The 21,560-nt window shown below is 42.7% G+C and overlaps 1 protein-coding gene across 13 annotated transcripts in view; it reads left to right on the forward strand.

Annotated features, from left to right (window-relative positions):
- robo2 (roundabout, axon guidance receptor, homolog 2 (Drosophila)) overlaps window positions 1-18,602 on the forward strand; it is a 347,787-nt gene extending 329,185 nt beyond the window's left edge. For 11 of the 13 annotated variants that reach the window (XM_054793262.1, XM_054793272.1, XM_054793267.1 and 8 more), the window contains 6 exons: window positions 1,258-1,466; window positions 11,979-12,161; window positions 12,503-12,661; window positions 12,887-13,138; window positions 14,706-14,904; window positions 16,580-18,602. In XM_054793262.1, coding sequence (XP_054649237.1) covers window positions 1,258-1,466; window positions 11,979-12,161; window positions 12,503-12,661; window positions 12,887-13,138; window positions 14,706-14,904; window positions 16,580-16,595 — 1,018 coding nt within the window. In that variant the 3' untranslated portion in view covers window positions 16,596-18,602. Of the gene's footprint in view, window positions 1-1,257; window positions 1,467-11,978; window positions 12,162-12,502; window positions 12,662-12,886; window positions 13,139-14,705; window positions 14,905-16,577 lie in introns of all 13 variants that reach the window. The other 2 variants (XM_054793266.1, XM_054793273.1) reach the window with 2 other exon arrangements.
- Window positions 18,603-21,560: the final 2,958 nt, after the last annotated feature.

Genomic DNA, 21,560 nt, shown 5'->3' on the forward strand with positions numbered 1-21,560 from the left:
ACATAATAAGGTAATAAGTCCAGTCCAGTCCTTCCACCACAGGAGATACTGTATGTGATGTTACACATATCGGTATCGGATATTGAGAGTTGGACAATATCGGCATATCGGTTATCAGCAAAAAGCCAACATTGGACATGCTTAAAGGACCAAAAAAACTAAACAATAAAACGTCAAATAAAAGAAGTCATAAGTAAATTGTTTGCTATGTTTTTATTTTGCTCTTCAGACTATACTGAAAAGTGCTTTATAAATAAAATATTAATATATACTAATAGAAATATTACATTTGATGAACTGCAGTCTTTTCAGTTAAGTGATGTTTTTCTCTTTTTTAAAGTACATTCCTGTTTTTTTAATATAAATGATAAGCATCAGTCGTTATGAGTCCTTGTGTGCAGTATTGCCTACTAAATTAGTGAGAATTCAATCCAAAAATGCCCACACTGAGAAAGAAAGAATCCAGCTACTGCCTGCATTGCCGTTGAATATAAAGCTCAAAGCCAGCCAGACAAGTGAGAAGAAAACACCAAGCGTGACCTGTATGCATCGCTGTTATTTTAAAGCGCTTACTGTACGCATATTCGCCGGCGGCAGGATTGATTCGGGCGCCGCTGTAACAGTTAGTCTTTGTGTCGCCTGTGTGTGCAGCGAAGATAAACCCATTCATCATTTGGTTTTAATGGGCCCGTGCTGGCACTCTAGGCCACTAGCACTGTGCTCCCGCTCCCTCTTAGACATGTCTTCGTATTTACTCCCACGCACACACGCACATACATGCAACGCGCACACGCACGTGCACGCGCGCAGTATAATGCAACACATTCCAGCGCTGCTGTGCTCATGCAAGTCAGATGAAGGCCGTGCTTCATTCTGTCCACAACGAGGAGGAAAGTCTGGCGTTCATTGGTAGTAGTGAGAGTGTGATGTGGGGGAGGGGGGGTCTATTGTCAGGAAGGAGATGTCATGTTAGCCACAGTAATGACTATGTTGCTTAGAAAGCGTTTCTGACAACACAAGAGGCTCAGTAATTACAAGCCATTCCCCAAGCAAAGGCACCCCTCCAACAAACGCTGCTGTCAGTCGACGTGACGGCCGTGTGTCGACAGGCCCCAAGCAACGCTGGCTTTTGTACCATACGCCGCGGCAATTAACGGGTCATTGTGTTAGCGTGCGAGCCGCGCCGTAAAATTAGCCGAATGGTCCGCGTTTATTCATCGACAGCAGCCTTGACGCTCCTCTGTTGGCGCTCCGCAGGCACATGCAAGGGGGCTCCCTCCCGCCCCAGGCCCCGGCCCCTCCGGTGAGCTACGTGTCAAGCACAATGGTTTCCGACCTGGAGACCGACCTGCCCGATGAGGAGGAGGAAGACGACGACGAGGATGAAGGATACGGGGCCAGGCATCCACGCGGTATCGAGCACACGCCGGGGTCGAGCATGGACAACCTGGATAGCTCTTTGACGGGTAAGCAGACGCCATCACAATGTAGAGCCTGTCCACACTGGAATGTTTTCAGGTGGAAATGTATTTGGAATGTACTTATCGTGGTCGGGTCTGGAACCAGTTATCCGCGATAAACGAGGGATGACTGCGTGTATCAAGAAGTACTACATGACACGCCCACAGTATGACAAAAACTGTTCTGTTCTGTTCAGTGCAAGACTGCTGTTGTTTCCAATGAAGGCATCAGCGTTATAAATGTTGGCTGATCTTACAGCTACAGTATTACAACATCGGTTCTGTTGCTGTTTGTTAAGAAAAGATCACGTGCTCAAATAGAGCTGTTTTCCTTTCTACTTCCTCATGCACTCCAAATCATAATAAAGGTTTAAATAATTACGTTGGCATAGATAAAGAGCTTTCACAACCTCTTTCCAGTTATCGCCTGCTGCCGATGAACACCCTATTGTCGCTTTTGGTAAATAAAGGCTGTGGCTACAGTCACTGTAGTAGAAAGCACAGTATTTCTTTCTTTATGAATGAGACTGAATGGGAAAAGCGCTGTGCTATTCCAGTGTTAGTTACCATGGTATTTAATAACAAAAAAGGATTGTTTTTTTTAATTAATGACGATGCTGCAGTCACGTCCAATTGTTTTGTCGTCCCCTTGTTGTTCATGCCGTGTTGCTCATGACTGTGCAATGTGTTCGTTCATATGAGAACATGCACGCCCTCAGTGTCCCTCAATCAGGTTTTTAAGCACCGCTGGCAGACTCTGGGGAATTATAATTATCGTTTCCCCCCCAAAAATGCGATAAGAAAGTCCATGAATTTTAAACAGGAGAATGAGAGGGGGAAATTAAGAGGAGTCTGGCAGCGTGTATCTCATGAAGGAGATGTGAAATAAAATTCACATGCAGCCTATTTCCGTGCCAGGCGACAGAGAAGAAAGAGAGAGGGAGGCGCCATTTAAATTTTACAACTCTGAAAACTTTTACAGCCATCTGTCAGGCGGACACACAGGCGGGCGCGCGGGCGCGCACGCATGTGGGGGGCACATGAAGGGCATGACACGGCCGTGGCTCTGGCTGGCTGGACCAGCGCTCACACGCGGACCGTCCCATAAAACCGTGAGGAACAGTTAAAAGGGAAGAACCGGGCCATCAAATTGCTTGAGACGCGGTGCCACAGCGCCTTGACTCTTTAACCGATGAAAATTTAGAAAGCCTATCAGGAAATGGGCGGGAAGGAAGGGAAAAATGGGAGAAAATATCTGGAGCGGTGAGCCAGTTGAGGGAAGGCAATAGAAGGTTTGGCTGGGTGCTCCAAAAGTACTTTTCCATGGCATGATGGAACAGTGGTTTGGGTTGTGCTGACACATGCTGCTACTGATGTATTTAGGGCGATATAATCTGCTTCATCTCTCCTTCACTGTATTACTCTGAAGACAGCACTATTTCTTCTCATCATCGCACCCCCTTTGACACCCTCGCTGTGGGGCAAGCGGGAGGAAAGGAGTAGTGGGAAAGATTTATTGCAGAAAGCGTACAAATAAAAGTAAGCTTGCTGTGGAGCCTCACTTCATGGATTTGTTTTCGAGCGACAGGGAAATTGGTTCTTTTCATAATGTTACACCAAAGGCTACTAAATCAAACATTTGCACTAACATTGCCTGCAAAAGCACATTTTTATGTTTTTTGGGGGTTTTTTTACCAGTGCGACACAGCCTTGCCAATGCGTTATGCGTATTCAGAGACAACGACAGGCAGGATTTTCATAGACGATGAATGGAACGCTCACAAGCAGCCAATTATGTTTGTGCTTGAATCCGAGTAGGAGAGCTATCGAATCGTGGTAGATTCCAAGTCCCGTCTGGATTTGGAGTGCTCCCAACAGTTCGTTCAAGTTTGGTTGACCACCAGTTGATTAAGACAAGCGAGGCGAGTGTGCACCTTGGTAAGCGTACGCCCCAGTTAATCACAAAAACATCCTTGCTAACACGCAGAAACAGGACCCGGAAGTCACCTCTTTGCCTGTATACGATGTCATCAGCGGTTGAATCTGGAGTTCTTTGCTAACACAGTTAAGCCACACATCTCATGTATATGAACACAAAATACCTTTTAATAGTTTAACAGTTATAGCTTTACAAGCATACAACACAATGCATATACAGGGCTGTGAATAAAGGTTTTTTGTCACACTTAAATGTTTCAGATCATCAAGCAAATGTAAATATTAGTCAATGACAACACAACTGAACACTTTATGCTCTTTTTAAATGAAACTTTTTATTACTAAGAGAGAAACAAATCCAAAGCTACATGGTCCTGTGTGAAAAAGTGAGCCCCCTAAAGCTAATAAGTCGTTGCCCCCCCTTAGCAGCAACAACTGCAATCAACTTGCAATGAGTCTCTTCCAGCGCTGGGGAGGAATTTAGCAGAATTGTTGTCATTCAGCCACATTGGAGGCTTTTCCTTTTTAAGGTCATGCCACAGCATCTCAGTAGGATTCAGGTCAGGACTTGGACTAGACCACTCCAAAGTCTTCAGCCATTCAGAGGTATTGTACTTTATTTATCCCACAGCAGGGAAATTGACTTGTTACAGCAGCAAGCAAGATACGCAAGTAAAGAATACATAGTGACTACAACATGGTTCAGGTGGTGCAGGTGTTGTAGAGCCTGACAGCGGTCGGTATGAAGGACCTGCGGAACCTCTCCTTCTTACACCGTGGGTGTAACAGTCTGCTGCTGAAGGAGCTGCTAAGGGAACCCACAGTGTCATGTAGCGGGTGAGAGGTGTTGTCCATGATGGATGTCAGCTTAGCCAACATCCTTCTCTCCCCCACTTCCTCCACGGAGTCCAGAGGACCGTCCAAGACAGAGCTCGCTCTCCTGATCAGTCTATTGATCCTGCTCCTGTCCCTGTCCGTGCTGCCCCCTCTCCAGCAGCCCACAGCATAGAAGATGGCTGAGGCCACCACAGAGTCATAAAAGGTCCGTAAAAGAGTCCTGCACACACCAAAGGACCTCAGTCTCCTTAGCAGGTGGAGGCGACTCCGGCCCTTCTTGTAGAGGGCGTGGGTGTTGACGGACCAGTCCAGCTTGTTGTTAAGGTGAACACCCAGGAATTTGTAGCTGTCTACCAACTCTATGTCCGCTCCCTGGATGTTCACCGGTGTAAAGTGAGATGTTTTCCTCTGGAAGTTAATGATCATCTCCTTTGTCTTGCTGGTGTTGAGCTGCAGCTGGTTAAGCTCACTCCAGCTGACAAAGTCCCTGATGACCGTCCTGTATTCCAGATCATTCCCCTCTGAAACACAACCAACGATGGCTGTGTCGTCGGAGAACTTCTGGATGTGACACTGTGTGGAGTTGTGTGTGAAGTCCGAGGTGTAGAGGGTGAAGAGGAAAGGGGAGAGCACCGTACCCTGAGGGGCACCTGTGCTGCAGAGTACCATGTCAGACACACAGTGACGGAGCCTCACATACTGTGGTCTGTTGGTGAGGTAGTCTATAACCCATGCAGTCAGGTGTTGGTCTACTCCCACACTCTCCATCTTCACTCTGAGTAGTGACGGCTGGATGGTGTTAAAGGCACTGGAGAAGTCAAAAAACATGACCCTCACAGTGCTCCCGCTGTCCTCCAGGTGTAGCAGTGATCTGTGCAGCAGGTAAATCACTGCATCGTCCACTCCGATCCCAGGCCGGTAAGCAAACTGCAGGGGGTCCAGCTGAGTGCCCACCAGGGGTCGCAGGTGCTGCAGGATAATCCTCTCCATGGTCTTCATCAGGTGAGAGGTCAAGGCAACAGGCCTAAGTGGTTAGGCTCCTTGGGACGCGGTGTCTTTGGTATTGGGACCACACAGGAGGTCTTCCACAGGACCGGGATTTTCTCCAGGCTTAGGCTGAGATTGAACAAGTGCCTGAGAACTCCACAGAGCTGGTCAGCACAGTCCTTGAGGATTCTAGGGCTGATGCCGTCCGGTCCCGGGGCCTTCCTTGCCTTGATCTTCTTGAGGTGGACTTGCTGGTGTGTTTTGGATCATTGTCCTGCTGCAGAACCAAAGTTGCTTTCAGCTTGAGGTCACCAGCAGATGGCCGGACATTCTCCTTCAGCAGAATTCATGCTTCCATTTATCACAGCAAGTCTTCCAGGTCCTGAAGACCATCACACTACCACCACCATATTTTACTGTTGCTGTGATGTTCTTTTTCTGAAACGCCAAAAAGTTAAACTTTTGTCTAGTCAGACCACAGAGTATTTTCCCAAAGGTCTTGGGGGTCATCAAGACATTTTCTGGCAAAATTGAGACAATCCTTAATGTTGTTTTTGTTCAGCAGTAGTTTTGGTCTTGGAACTCTGCCATGTAGGTCATTTTTGCCCAGTGTCTTTCTTATGCTGGAGTCATGAACACTGACCTTAACTGAGGCAAGTGAGGCCTGCAGATGTTGTTGTGGTGTCTTTTGTGACCTCTCGGATGAGTCGTCGCTGCGCTCTTGGGGTCATTTTGGTTGGCAGGCCACTCCTGGAAAGGTTCACCATGTTTTTGTCCATGTTTTGGCCATTTGTGGATAATGGCTCTCACTGTGCTGAGGGATTAAGGGATTTTTTTCTTCTTTAATAATAAAAAGTTCCATTAAAAACTGCATTTTGTGTCGTGTGTATGTGTCATTGATTAATATTTAAATTTGTTTGATGAGTTGAAACATTTAAGTGTGACTAACATGCAAGAAAATAAGAAATCAGGAAGGGGGCAAACACTTTTTCACCCCCCATAACTGTAACATGTTCCTTTTTTCGTCATTGAAGATGTGATTGTTGCCAAAGACGTGATGTGGCAGCGAGATCAACAGCCAGACATCACCTTTGTGTTTTGCCAGGAGTTATTGCGTGAATTCAATAGTGTTTCTCACCCTCTTTATCAAAATGCTGGCACTTGCAACTTTCTTTGGCCCCGTTTGGGGTTAACTTGCAGCCACGATCAAAAGGAAAGCAGAGACTTGAGTTGAAACATACTGAATTCAAGAAATAACTGGCAAAACACAAGGCTGGTATCTGTGTTGATCTTGCTGCCTACATCGTGTCCTTGGCAACAATCACATCTTCATTGAAAGTAATTCAATGCTCATGTGTCCCTGTGTTCATTCATCATTTATATGCATTTCAAATCGTTTTCTACTTGGAAACCTAGAAATGTAAAACCATAAAAACGTGTTTTGTGTTAACATTTGTGGCTTTCTGGAACCGATGCATTGGATTTACATTATTTTAACCAGTTTTTTTGGTTAAAGTACATTTCCGTTAAGAGTCAAACCCTTTGGAATGGATTAATGATGTTAACCGAGGTTCTACAATGTAAACTTTTTTGTCGTCTTCATTGGCTGCTTTCTGCTTTTATCGTCATTTGACCTATTAACACCCGCCAGGTCAGTGTTTGTCGTTCCAAACTGAACCTTGCCAGTTTTGTGTGGGGCGGGGTCATTTAACCTGGTTGGAAAGGTTAATTATTTCACCTTTCTCGTCAGTGTAAATCAAGCTGAGTGGTGGAAGGGAAGATTCTGCTTAACTTTAAGCAAATGTTACAAGTTTAAAGAGAAAACCTGATTGATTTTTTTTTATCAAATGACGTTACAATGCCGACAGTTTGAGTGCACTGTTATTTTCCAGAGTGGAAGTGCTGCTGAGGGTTCAGCGGCAGTGGAAAGTGGCCGTTAACGGGAGAAAGAAGGGGAAAAAAAGTCATTCTGTGATGTGATATGCTGAGGCAGTGTTCAGCCTCCGAAAGCTTTGGCTGCCGCTGCCTCCACTTCATTATCTGCGCTATTCTTCACGGGACGATTGGACCCGCTGGAAATCACTGTCTTTCTCTCTCGGAGAGAAACTCTGAAAAGAATTTCAAAGGGCAAAAAGAAGGCAAAGATGGAGGCCTCCGAGTTGTTACCGCCTTGGATTTCAGTTGGCTTCAGTTATTTTTAAAAAATGGTGGGAGGGCTGAGGGGGTGGGCGGGTGGCAGTTTCTCCACCTAGTGCAAGCTTACATATTCTAGAAGTTTCCTCTTTCATCCTAGAAGTTTTTTTTTTTTTTTTTTTACAGCAGCAGAAGTGCAAATGTGTTGCAACCTTTGCAGGAGAAAGTGCAACTCTTGATGTGGAAACTCTTTGAAGGGGATTTCCCTTCAGTGTATCTAAATAAATCAGAATCATATTACTGTGCTGCAAAGACCAGGAAAGAAAACTTGAAGACCTTTTGATGTCTGGTCTGGAGAACATCATCTGTCAAAGCCTGCTGCTGACAACCACAGCAGCGTAGGCAGGAATATGAGACCAGCCTGCTTTTTCACGGTTAGGGGAATATTTTTAATATAGACAAAATCAGTGACAAGAAAGATTCTGATTTATTGAACCGCATTATTAAACATTGGAATCTCGGATTTCATAATTCATCGGTTCCGAAAGGTCCGCTGAAACCTGAAATGTACGAAACTGAAGCGATGTTCCTCCGTATAGGAAATCATGTAAATGCAATGAATGGAAACACTTTGTATTAAGGTGCTTGTGATAAGCTTTAATAAGCAGTAATTACAGTTAATAGGGCTCTTATTATATTAATAATTCATATATTAAATGCTTATTTGCATGAATAAGCCTCTTAATTAAGATTTATTAAAGAATGTATTTACTTATCAACATTGATGGGATATTTACTGCAGCTACTGGATCTAAAGTGGGACCAGTGCTTTATTAGGATGAATAAAGTCATTAGGACGCACGTATTAACCGGAAAAGTATCCCATTAGGATTAGGCTGTAATGTCATGTATTACATGCTGTAATACATGATGTAGCATATTATATCTAACCCTAACCCTAATCTTATGAATATATTACATGTCTTATTAACTGTAATTACTGCTTATTACAAGCGCCTTAATATAAAGTGTTACCCGATGAATCAGTTGCAGACACCCACAAATATGAACAAAACACGTCTATAGAGAATAACTATAGTATTATGTAGAGGAAAGTGTGTAGTAGTAGTAGTACATACAGTATAAATACATTGTAGATGGATGAAAGAGCATTTCATGTTACTTTTAGCTTTATTAAAGGCTTGTTGGTGAGTACGGAGATGAATGCAGGAGGGCAGGGGACAGAAGAGCCATGCGGAGTCCGTAAGAAACGTAACTTTAAATAGTGGATGTTAGAGCTGCACACTTGCTCGCTTGAACTTCATTGTAAACGTCAGCAGCAGCTGCAATCATCGTTGCACACGCTGGCCCGGCTCACTTCCTGCAACGTGTCTCCCTTAAAGCATTCCCCCTGCAATCTGTGTTAACAAGGAACCTTTGCATTGCAATCCTATTGTGACAGACGCTACCTTCGTACTTTCCTACAAGTTCTCTCTTGAATTCCGAAGTGTTTCTCAACTTCTTTATCAGAATTCTGGCACTTGCAACTTTCTTTGGCATGGTCTATTTTGCAGCCATAATAAATAAACAGAACACTCAGAAATACACAGCATGCTTGAATGCCTCATCAGCGCAGGGTGCACAGCGCTTATTAAAAGGAAGCATTCGGACAGAAACATCCATCCATCCATCCATCCATCAATTTTCTATGCCGCTTATCCTCATTAAGGTCATTAGGGTTGAGTTTTCTCCTGTCAAATGAAGAGCTGCCTGGTCCTCACGGACTCGTGTGCGCCACAATATGTCTTTTTATGACATGGACATGTGCAGCTTATAGTCCGGTGCGTCTTACATATGTACAAAACTGGTTTTCTCTCTAAATTTAGTGGGTGCAGCTTATATATGAAAACCAAGGTGTATGAAAAGTGAAATTCCACTGTATTATAAAAATTTGCATGGCTGACAACCAACCTTCCACTCGATCTCTGTGTTGCACCACTCCAGGCCACTGGTGCGTGAGTGACAGGAGGAAAAGCTGTGACTCGCTTGGGTTAGTGCCAAGTGTCGGTTTGCCTGTATCATTTCTACTGCTTGAGTATGAGAAGACTTGTTCAAAAAAACACCGTGGTACATTTGGGTCGACGTGATGAACGATATGCGCACCGCCGAAACAGCTGATTCCATGGAGCTATGAGTCATCATGATAAAAAGATTGAACCCAAGATTGAACCCTGAATCCCGTGAATCCTGCACTGACCCAATAAAACCATGCTAAAGGACGACGTAAGCTGAATTTATTATTATATAGTTTTGTTATGGAGGACAAGCATTCTGCCATCGCCATCTATTGGCCCGGCATGCGTACTGCAGTGTTATCAGTCTTAATCCATGTCAGTGTCTAAACACACCAAAAGAAATACATTGTGACGACATGCATATGCATCGGCCAGAGCCTGCCTCTGGGTAACTTTTAACCTCGCCTCGCCCACCCCCTCGTTGCCTTGTTAGCACACTCGTCCCCGTCCTTGTGTAGTAATGTGAGCAGGGCACTTGGGCGTCCGCCACTTTTTAAGAAGAGTCTGCCAAACCAGACCCGCAGAAAGCTGTCACATTAACCGACTGTTCTCCCGAGCGCCAAAGTCCCACATTTTTCATTGGCAGACGGACACCTTTTTTTTGCAGCCTTGACGAAAAGAAAAAAAAAAAGCACACAACACAAAAGGCGCAGATGCACAAGAAAAAGTAAATGTAAAAGCCTTTTCATCACGTCGTCTATAGTTGTAGTAAAACCACAGCAGCTACACGCTTTGGTTGTCTATTCCATATCGGCGTTTTAGCTCATTCAAACAAAAGCGACAGGCAGGGAACAAAAAGTGTGTTCATTCCACCAGGTGGTGTATTCTGCTCCATCTGCACCACCTGAGGCACTTTTGTAGCAAACTCTGCAAAGGGCAGGTGTGCCCTTTGTTCTGTAACCAAACAAGAGCAAAAGTCAGTGCGTGGCCGTCCTGCGTTGCACCGCGGTGCGTTTTCTGTGCACCTGTGTCAAATATGTGTAATATGGATGCTGAACAAACGACAAGCAGAAACATAAATATTGAACTGAAAAGGGTGGGGTGGGTCTGCAGCAAATGTGGAGCCATTCAAATTGTGTTTGCTTGAATAACATCCGTCTGCATATGCAGTATTGTGCATAACGCTTAGGCCACCATGGTCTTTGATTCTTTCGCAATGCATTAAATCATGGTGACCATACACACAGTTAATCCCAAAAAGATGCATACTTTAAATACACAAGAAAGTGTAAAAAGACTTCTAAAGCCACAGACACACATTTTCCATTTTTGTTATTTATGTTTTGAAATTGATTCATATCCCCGATTGCATTGGAAGTTTTTGAAGAAACAGTTTTTTGCATAACTGGAGTATTAAAGTATTGGTATTTTGTTTTAAGATTTAATTTTAAAGCTTAAAGATCTGGTACCGAAGATATCGATATTTCAGTATCACTGCAAAGCAGGTTTTTGTTTCCGTCTGCCAAAATTGTGGTCACTGCCCAAGTTGACCCGAGTGCGAGCGGACTCTGACGGCCGAATGTGAAAATCCATCCATCCATTTTCCCCCGCTAATCCGGGTCCGGGTGGCAGGGGCAGCAGTCTCAGTAGGGAAGCCCAGACTTCCTAGTTGATGGACACCTTTTCCAGTTCCACCAGGAGGACACCGAGGCGTTCCCAGGCCAGCTGTGAGACATAATCCCTCCAGCGTGTCCTAGGTCTGCCCCGGGGCCTTCTCCCGCCTGGGCATGCCCGAGGCACCTCAACAGGCCCCTCTCCATGTGAAGGAGCAGCGGCTCTACTCTGGGCCCCTCCGGGATGACTGAGCTCCTCACCCTAGGGTGAGTCCAGCCACCCTACAGAAGAAAGTCTTTTCAGTCGCCTGTATCCGCGATCTCTTTCTTTCAGTCAAGACGAAAGAACACAAAACCAAGAGTGATTCAGAAGACCCTATAAGCAAACACAAGAGGAGGGACCGCACCTCGCCCCAACGTAGGATACCGGGGCCTCACCCTGGAGCAAGGCCCAGGGGAGGGGCTCGGGCCTTCACCCGTGGGGCCCAGCCGGGCGCAGCCCAAAGAAGCCACACGGGATCTCCCCCTCGTAGACCCATCACCTGCGGGGGCAAGCATAAGGGTCTGGTGCAATGTGCTTTGGGTGGCGGTCGAGGGCGGGCGCCTGGGCGACCTGGTGTTCGGCAGCCAAATCTGGTTCTTGGGAAATGTATTCTCCCTTTGCCTTAGTGTCAACTTATTAGCAAAGTGGCAAACTTAAGAACTGATTAATTAACCGACCAATGTTTTGTGCTAATGATCCTAAGTTAACCGTAATAGTTGAGCGCTACCAGGAATCCTCATTAACATCACTGCTAGCAACTGTATTTGTCCTACTATTACTTACATTGAACTAACCACTAACACTATTGTATGCCATATAGATGACTCATATTTTTAAAAATTGGTGTTTACGAAGCTTTCCATCAAAGGTTAAACTCTTGGCAAGACGTTAGCCTATTGTAGTAATTATTATTCAAAAGATAAGTGACTGCAACACGACTGTGGTGTTCCAGGCTCCATGGTGAACGGCTGGGGCTCAGCCTCGGAGGACGAGCGTAATTTCTCCAGCCACCGCTCCAGTTTGGGTAGCTCATCCGATGGCTCCATCTTTACCCACTGCAGCTTTGCCCAGGCCCTGGTGGCCGCCGCAGACAAGGCGGGCTACCGGCTGGAGGGCACCAGCCTCAGCAAGCGAGGTCGGTGCGCAAAAGCGAGCCCACTGGACCTTCTAGTGGGGCGTGCATTTTGTTCCTTTTCTGCTCTAAACGCTCCTCCTGGTGTTTAAACTTACACACTTTTTGGGACTTTGATTTCCTCTTTGCTGCTTGCGGGCGCCCAGTTTGTGCATGGCACGTTTTAGGAGGAATGTATGGACGACTTCCTTCATCTCCGACTTTCAACTCCTGCTTGAGGAATGATTGCTGCAACCATTTCTGGACAATGACTGATGACATTTGGTCTTTCTCTGCGACAGCCTCTGCTTGATGCTGTTTTGCTAATATCTTTATTAATCAGCCTTCCTGTTCCCCTCCTGCAGATAAAGGCTTGTCCCACAGGCCCCGGCCCAGCAGTCCATTCTCAACAGATGGCAGCACAGTGGGAACGCACAGTCTGGGCCACCAGAGGGCCACCAGGCCCACACGCAAACCCCGAAGCCAGGGCACAGCAGCCCACCGCAGGGATGCTGCTGCAGACGGTGAGTGCTCTCGAAATTGTATTTTTGTGGTACTTTTCTGCCACAACCATTTTTGCAAATGTTGTTTATAACATTACTCAAGATTTTACCCCCCCCCACACACACACACACAGTCACTACTCACCAAACTCTTGAACACTACTACAATACATGATCTGCTCCTATGAAAGCGACAGTAATAACTAAGCATTTGTTGATGTATGCATGGATTTCCTCTGCCCACAGACCTACCTCCACCCCCTGAACCACCACCCAGCCAGGGGCAGCCCCGAGCCCAGACGGGCCGATGTATCAACAGCATGATACCCCTTCCAGAGAGGAAGGCGGCCTCTCTGGAGCGCCCGCCCATGTCGGGGCCTCTGTGTGGACAGGAGGACAGACAGATGACACGCGCCACTCTGGAACATCACCGCCAGGTTCAAGACAGACTGGGCTCCATGGAGAGAGCTGACGAAGGCCGCAGGGGCCACAGAAACGGTACGTGGACGGATGTTACCTACTGGGTCCAACCATTCGAAATGAGCATTTGTGGCGCCCCCTATGTGTTGTGCTCAAAATGCTTCTGAAGGCATGCTAGCATACTTGGATTACAGATATCCTCAGAGTTTAATCATCGTTAGCCAAATGGTCAATGGCTTATGGACAAATAGATGCTAAGACCCGCCCATTTTCATGCAAAGACGTTTTGCTGGCTGGCGGCCATGTTTTGCTACTAATCTTGCTCAAATTTTACACACGTTTTTTTAGTCCCCTAAAGGTGTGTACCAAATTTCATGGTGATTTGGTAAAACACCCCAAAGATTGCACCGAGCTGTGTTGGAAATTTCAAGTAATTCCGACCAATGGGAAAGTCAGACTTTGGGGTTGAGTGACAGCGCCACCATGGTGTGTGTATATGCCTGAAAGATAATAGCACAGGCAACGAAGTCGGGGTGCACGTTTTGACAAATTTTCACTCATTTGTGAGCAGCAGTTCAGGAGTGGAAGAGTCAGCTTTCACAAAAATGTGGAACAAAAGGTGACTGTAACTTTGGCATATTTCTACATATCAACTCCGTTCCAAAAGTCAAATTGTGATGCACTTCTGCAGATTCCACAAATGTCTCCAACATTTCCTGTCATTTCAACTTTTTCCAATGTCATGCTTTAAAAACAAGGTGTCAATTCAACTTTTCTCCTTTTCAAAACACTTAAGGCCTGAAGATTCGCCAGCATTTTTCCGTTTATCTCGGCCCCGACAGCCATGCATTCCACTCCAGTTACAAAATGTTTACATATTTTTGTCTTCTTTCATTTCGGGTGCATTTTATAACTAAAAGGCTTCATTATTAATCTTGCAGAGCCCGTAGAGGAACAGGAGTGATGTAAAAAGGAGAATGATCTCATGTTAAACTGTGATAAATGACATTACGCTCAAGAAGAAAGGAAAACAGATGACACGTCCTTGGTCAGCCGATTCTTGGGGTTCTCGTGGTGTGCCTCTTTCCTCTTTCTGATGTATTGTGTGGGCTCATTGGAAAGAAAACGTGGTTGGTACTCCTCCGCTGATTTCAATGGAGAAAAAAGTCCATCTTTCCTGCCGTTCCATCAGTTGCTCATACCATTTAACATTTGGGGGATCCTCCGGTGTGAAAGTTAGCGCTCGTGCTCCACGGCCGTCAACAGATGGCACTGTCTGACACTTGTGCTGGCTCCCTAAATGTCCCCCCCGCCCCTTGTTGCTGCTGCTGCCAACATTTGGCATGCATGGCTCCGTGCAAAGCGCCCGGAAGATGACTTTGGCTTTCTTCTGCCTCACGATAGCGGCAGACGGGCCTCGTCCCCCATCTGGGTGAGCCTACACGTCTTTGTCACCCCGCTGCGTGTCCTGTCTCAGCGGTCCTCCGAGCCTTGCTGCAGCGTCTTTGCATAAAAGACATAGAGATGTATAAAAATGTCTCACAGTGGACTCCTGCTGGGGTCAATGAAAGCCTCTGATGGAACAGCGGTGATGTATTTATGCAAGAAATGCACCATTTGTTAGACTTGTATCATTATTTCACAGAGGAGGGATGCCTGCCATACCATAAACCGTCCTTCCCGTCACCCGGTGGCCACAGCTCGTCCGGTACAGCCTCATCCAAAGGCTCCACGGGGCCCCGCAAGAACGAAGGCCCGCGGCAGCCGCAGCAGTGGACGGCCATGGAGCACGCGGACTTCCTGGGGACCAACGGACAAGGACAGTACTCAGGAGAGTTATGTAAGTTCAACCAGGATGTGGGCGTTTGACCATTTGTTCCAATCTTAAACCTTTATTAATTGTACAGTCCGTGATTTGAATAACATGTAACATTCTTAACTGTCATACGTGTCCTTATGAAGTGGGGGCCAATGAGGGCCACTGGTTTGAGCTACAATCTTACATAATTGGCAGACGGCTGGATGAACTCATTCAAAACCAAAGACGTTTTCATACGTTTTTAGGAACCGGAACGCCCAAACCCAAGGACACATTTATACGTCTTTGACGTTTTCTTCTGAAAAGGTGAAAGGGGCGATGACGCAACTGCACAGTAAAATATGTCACTTTTAAAGCATTTTTAAGCCATAAAAACGGCCACAAGGTGGCAGAAGTACATTTGATAAAAGATCGGCATGGATCTTTTGCATGTAAAAACACACTCGACAGCACGGAGGAAGTGGAAGAGTGTAGAGCGGAGGGGTGTAGCGAGCACTGTGTGTGCTCGCTAAACTGTGTGTGTGCACACGTGTGCACACACACAGTTTAGTTCGAAATGTGAAAACTGTAAATAGTTGATGGTGTTATATTTGTAAATAAATTGTTATTTTGATGTAAACAATCCTTTTTTGTGTTGTTTATTTTGGTTTAGTTTAGATATTTGAGCTGTCACAAAAGTAAAAAATATTTGTGTCAAAGTGAAAGTTATGCTTGAAATGTATCTTTTCACAAAAAGCTGATTTTCTCCCTGTTTAGTCAGGAACTGATATTTTCCTGAAACTTACCTATGTTCTACTGCTGATTACTAAAGAACGCTAAAAGGTAGAAACAAACTTTTTTTCTGATGGCAGACGGGAGTGTAATGTTTCTTTTGCTAGCTTCCATGCTTATATACTGTAACCTTACAACACAATATTCTGTGTGCCTTCAAAGATCATCAAATTGTCTAAAATGGCCGCCACTGAAGGGCTTGTCTTTTGAAAAATGGCTAGGAGTGAATGGGTTAATAATAGACAGATAGTGGTATGACTAAAAACATTTGTCTTTGCTATGTTGGAAACTTTAAAAAAAGCAACAGCAGAAATGTCAAAAATATTATGGGAATAAAGTCCAACTGTGATGGGAATTAAGGCATAATATTTTGAGAAGAAATTTACATGAAGAAAGTTGAATTATTTGGAAAATGTAAAAAAAAAAAAAAAAAAACAACAACTGCAAAAATGGGGGGAAATGAGCAAGAACAGCAAAGTTCATACTGATGATACTTTTTCAGCCTTTTCACCAAAGCTGAGATGCACTTTGTATACGTATACTGTATATACTGTATATACTGTATATACTGTATATACAGTATATCCTGTATATATACTGTATATATACTGTATATCCTGTATATCCTGTATATATACTGTATATCCTGTATATATACTGTATATATACTGTATATACTGTATATCCTGTATATATACTGTATATATACTGTATATACTGTATATACAGTATATACAGTATATATACTGTATATATACTGTATATACTGTATATACAGTATATACAGTATATATACTGTATATCTGTGTTATATGTGACATTACACAATGTCAAAGTGGCCCTTGCATTCTTTCATTTTTCATTAAAAACTTTGTTTCAGTGAATTGTCGTGTTTGTGTTCATGAAAGCTCCTTTTCTTCTTTGCAGAGTGGCCTGCTCAGCTGAGCACCCGGCCAAATAAAACCCATCACAGCGCCCTCCTCCTCCTCTTCGGGGAGGTGATGACCTCTTGTCCGTGGCCCCGTGCGGACGCAGACGCTGCGTAGGACGCAGACAGGACGAGGACAAGACTTGTACATGTTTGCCGTATGATGTAAAGACACAGACATATTGTACATCTCACTATGCTTTGCTTTTCAAGGAAAACTGTTTTTTCACCTCTTAACTTCGACTGTATTTTCTGTTTTTTTGTCCAAAAAAACACACTTCCTGGTGACTGCCCCTTTTTTGTCAAGGGGGGGAAAAGGGGGTTTACTTTCCTGTAAATATCTTCTTTCTTGCTGTTGCTATGCAAGCCTCCTTCAGTTTTAAATTGTACCATATGTGAATTGTGTGGCTGCTGCGCCATTACATTGTTTTTTTAACCATTTTGTTAATAGTCGCCGATAATTAATATTATTATTATGATGAATTGTTTTTTGGTTTTTTTGCACTGCAACGTTTTTAGTGATAAGCACAAAAGAGCAAGCTCCTGCTGACATGAAGAAGGAGAAGATGTGAAGAGGAGTTTCTGTACTGTAAAGTAACCAAGAAGAGAATTATATACCAAATGTACAGAGAGATTTTTTTTGTTTGTTGGTTTTGACAGGATGGCTCCAGCAACAAAATGGTGGAGGAAGACAGGAAAGTGTCACTTTTGACGACCACGGTGAATATTTGGCCCGTTTTGGGGCAACTCGTTCAATTCCTGCAATGACCCATGTGGACTTTCTTTTTTTTTTTTAAGAAGATTATTCCTGACAAGTGCACCACCATAATTGTTTACATCTTTCTTAGGAATTTTTAAAATATTTTTTTAGCCTTTTTTTAATATAATTAGCTTTTTTTGGAGCACTTAATCTTGTTTTTCTCGGCTATTTATTGAGTTTTCCGCCCTCATCCGAGCCAATTGCACATGTTTTCGGCGCGCGTGCGGCTTCCGTGTCGCTATTCCACGCCGATGGAGACGAGCCTCGTACGTCAGGACACTTTGGAGCGCAACACAACACTTCAGATGATGTCGTCCTTCATTCTTGGTTTGCCTTTTAGCGACTTTACCGAAACTGCTGCTTTACGACGATGTTTCCATGATTCATGTTCAGGATTTTTGTGGTGAGTTTTATGTCTTTTGTTTTTTTTCATTGCCCAGGGGCCGCAGGTGACCCGCCCCTGCTTTAAAACGTGAAAGTTTGTTGTGGTGACGTCTCACTGATTCATTGGCACAGCGGCCAGTATTCTGAGAAATGAGGTGCAGAAGAGTATCTCAGGTTATTTGACATTCTGCTGGTGTTTATGTATATGTGTGTATATATTTAAATATATATACAGTATATCCATACTCCGCGACATTCCGACTCCCCTGTCATGTCCTTTTGTCTTTTTCCGCGGTGGATTTTTACGAAGAAGTCACCTGGATACAAAAAAAAGATCATCCAAAATTGAGATTGCTATTTATAATGTCTAATAGTGTTCCCTTGATGCTCATTGTTTTACTTTGACACCACAGCCTCTTTTTGTATTTATTAAAAAAATGATAATAAAAAGTCTATTGTGGAATATGCATACAGATTTGTGGTATATGAAATGTGTGTGGTTTTTTTGGGGTTTTGTTTTTTTTTTATGTAAAGTTGACCGTGTGAGGCGAGCGAACATGAAGTCTCATCAAGACAAAAGAGGAAAGGAAGAAAGAACTTGATGTTTTTTCTCAATATTGTTGGTTCTTTGTCGCCTCTCTGTGTGTTGCCTTTTTTCCTAATAAAAAAACACGAAAAATGATGAGAAAAAAGTGAAATCTTTCTGTACAGTCCTGCTGGGGTGATCCGATGTCATTTCTACAGTCCGTTCTTTTTTTATTTGGACTTTTTCCTGTACAACACCTTCTGAATTCACTTGCATGTCCTGGTCCAAAAAGACATCTCCACGTCCTGTAAAATAAAGGCGTCCAAGCTCTTTTGTTTCCTTGTACCCGGCTCAATAGCAAATAAAATATTTTTGAAAAATGACCATGTGTCACGCTTCACTGATAGAAAGTAGAAAAATAAACTGCATGACATGACACATTTCAAAATTGCAATTTTTAGGGTGATTAAAAAAAACATTTTTCAAGTCCATATTATAAGAGGAAATGTGTAAATTACAAGGAATAAAGTAATAACTTTAGGACATTAAAGGCTTAATTTGACCAGAATCAATTGGAATACAAACATTTAAAAAAAAAAAAATACGATATTACATTTTTTTTAAAACTTTTCATTACAAATTTTGTCTTCTGAAGTTATGATTTTCCCCCCTTGTAATAATACTGTATTTTGTAAAAAAAAAAAAAAATTACGATATTACTTTTTTTTTTTTTACAAAATACACTTTTTGTAAGAAAGTTTAAATAGTTGGAAAATTTAAAAAAATGCAGAAATGGAAATAAAAACTGCTGTAGGTTTATGAAGACAAAATATTAATTTAAAAAAGTCATATTGTAGCGAGAAAAAAGTCAAAATATTCCAAGAATAAAATCACAACATTACGAGAAACAAACAAATCAAAATAAAGTTGTAATTTTGGGAAAATCAGGCTGGGAAAAACAATTATAATATTATGATAATAAAGTCAAAATATTACAGGAGTAAAGCCATAAATAACAGAAGAAAATTTACAAGAAAAATGTTGAAATAATTGGAAAATTAAAAAAAACAGAAAAAACAGCTGTAATTTTATGAGAATAAAGTCCAAATATAAAGAAAAAAAATGTCTACATTTTACCAGAATAAAATCATAATATTATGAGGATAAATAATGTCATATTAGTAGCATAGAGCTGAAATATTGAAGGCAAAATGCTATTTTTTAAAGTTGTAATATTATGAGAAATTTTGATAATATTATGGGAATAAAATAAAAATAGCATGCGAGTAAAGTCAGAATTACACAAACATTTACAAGAAGAAAGATGAAATAGGAAATACGGCAGAAGTGGACAAATCAGCCAAGAATAAAGCCCAAATATCAAGAAGAAAAGTCTTCGCTTAACAAGAATAAAATCTTAATATTATGAGGCCAAATAATAATAGTAATAATAATAATATTCATATTTTAGTAGCATAGAGCTGAAATATTAAAGATGTGTGGTGCCCACGCTGGTGTATGAATGCCAATGAATATTTGCTGGTGGTCGGAGAGGCTGTCGGCATGAATTGGCAGCCATGTTTCCGTGAGACTACCCCAGGGCAGCTGTGACCACGGATGTACTTTACCGCCACCGTGTGACTCAGGAGTGAATGAATCATAAAAAATGCTGTTTTTTCAAGTCATAATATGACGAGAAATGACAAAAGTCGAAATTTGAAGTTGAAGAAAGTCCATCCTAATGAAATGCTGCGTATCACGAAGCTGAGATGCACTTTTTCCTAGAAATATGTAAGACTTGTTATCTGCAGTACGTGTGCTATGTGCTTCCACCTCGCCCACATTCCAAATCCACTATTTAGGCACGAAGGGGAGCAGCGTGGGTCAGCATGAGCGTTCATGTCTTTAAAAGGAAGCGTCCAGTCTACTCTGCTTTCTGTCTGTGGACTGTATTGTCAGCCCCCCACCCCCCCAATACAACAGCATTCATCACACGTGTCAAACATCTGCCGCTGCTGCTGGCGACTCGCACACCAACATTTGCATTTCATCTCCGTCTGTCTCAGCTTTTATGTCTCCATTTATTTTTAGACGTCACGGTTTGATAAATGACTTCCGGAAGACGCATCATCTTGTTGGCCACTCGCAATATTCACGGTATTTTTCAACACAAAAGTGTGTGGTGTAGTTTGTCGTAGCGCTGATGTCGTCATGAACGCTACATTTGACACCTCGTTCACTCATCGGGGCCGTCAGCCATGAAATATATGAAATATGGAATAGTTGCGTAATCTGTGGAGGAAAGGACCTTTTTAATGTTCCATTATAACTTTATTCCCGTTTCTTTCTTTTCATCCAAAAACCTTTATTATCCACACAACTTTATTCTCTTCGAGGGAGTTCTGACAGCGGTGTCGTCCATCAACAGCGACTTACAAACTTACAAACGTGTTACCTGTGTAACCCCCGTGACTACCTGGAAATGCCTTCTTCATCACCGAAATCTGGTGAGAACTGAACTTAGGGGACCAAGTGTGGGGGGGTAAGTCACCATCGATGTCCTACACTGCTGATGGGGGGGTCATACAAAAATCCCAACTGTCCCTTTAATATCTGTCCCATATTTACAATTAGTTTACTCTTGTAAAATCTTTTTTTTGGTAATATAACAATTTTTGTAAAATTCATGTAAATGCTTGAAGAATCATCTTGTTCTGGTAAAATGATTACGTATGACTTCTTTAAATTGACTCTTGTATTACAATGTTGGCCTGTACTACAGTATTACTTACTTTGCACAACTATTACTTCTTAACTGTTAGTCTGTTCATATTTTTATTTTCTTTTTATTCATTTATTTTTCTTTTTTCTCATAATATCCTGTCTTTACTCTCAGAATGTTTTTTGTCTATTTTTTCTCTGTTTTTACTTTATTATGTTAAAAAATTGTGTATTATCGCAAAGCTTTGGTATTATCAAAAACTTTTGATTTTATTCTTATAATATTTTTGCTTTTCTATTAGTTTATTTTTGTAAAACATAACATTCATCCCTGCACAATTAGTACAGTTTGTAAAAAACAAAAGAATCCTTGTATAATTTCCACTTTTGCTCATAATTCCATCTTTATTGTCATCATGCGACCACGTCTTTCTTGCAGTATGACATCATTCTCCTAAAAGTGACTATGAAGTGGTAATATTCTACTACATTTTCACTGCATCTCATGTTATTACTTCATTCTCAGACAAAACAACTTTTTATAAAAAGAAATAAACAACATTTTTCATAATGTTATTTTAATTTTAATTA

This window comes from Dunckerocampus dactyliophorus, chromosome 12, assembly GCF_027744805.1.
Source record: "Dunckerocampus dactyliophorus isolate RoL2022-P2 chromosome 12, RoL_Ddac_1.1, whole genome shotgun sequence".
In the NCBI taxonomy this organism is placed as follows: domain Eukaryota; kingdom Metazoa; phylum Chordata; class Actinopteri; order Syngnathiformes; family Syngnathidae; genus Dunckerocampus; species Dunckerocampus dactyliophorus.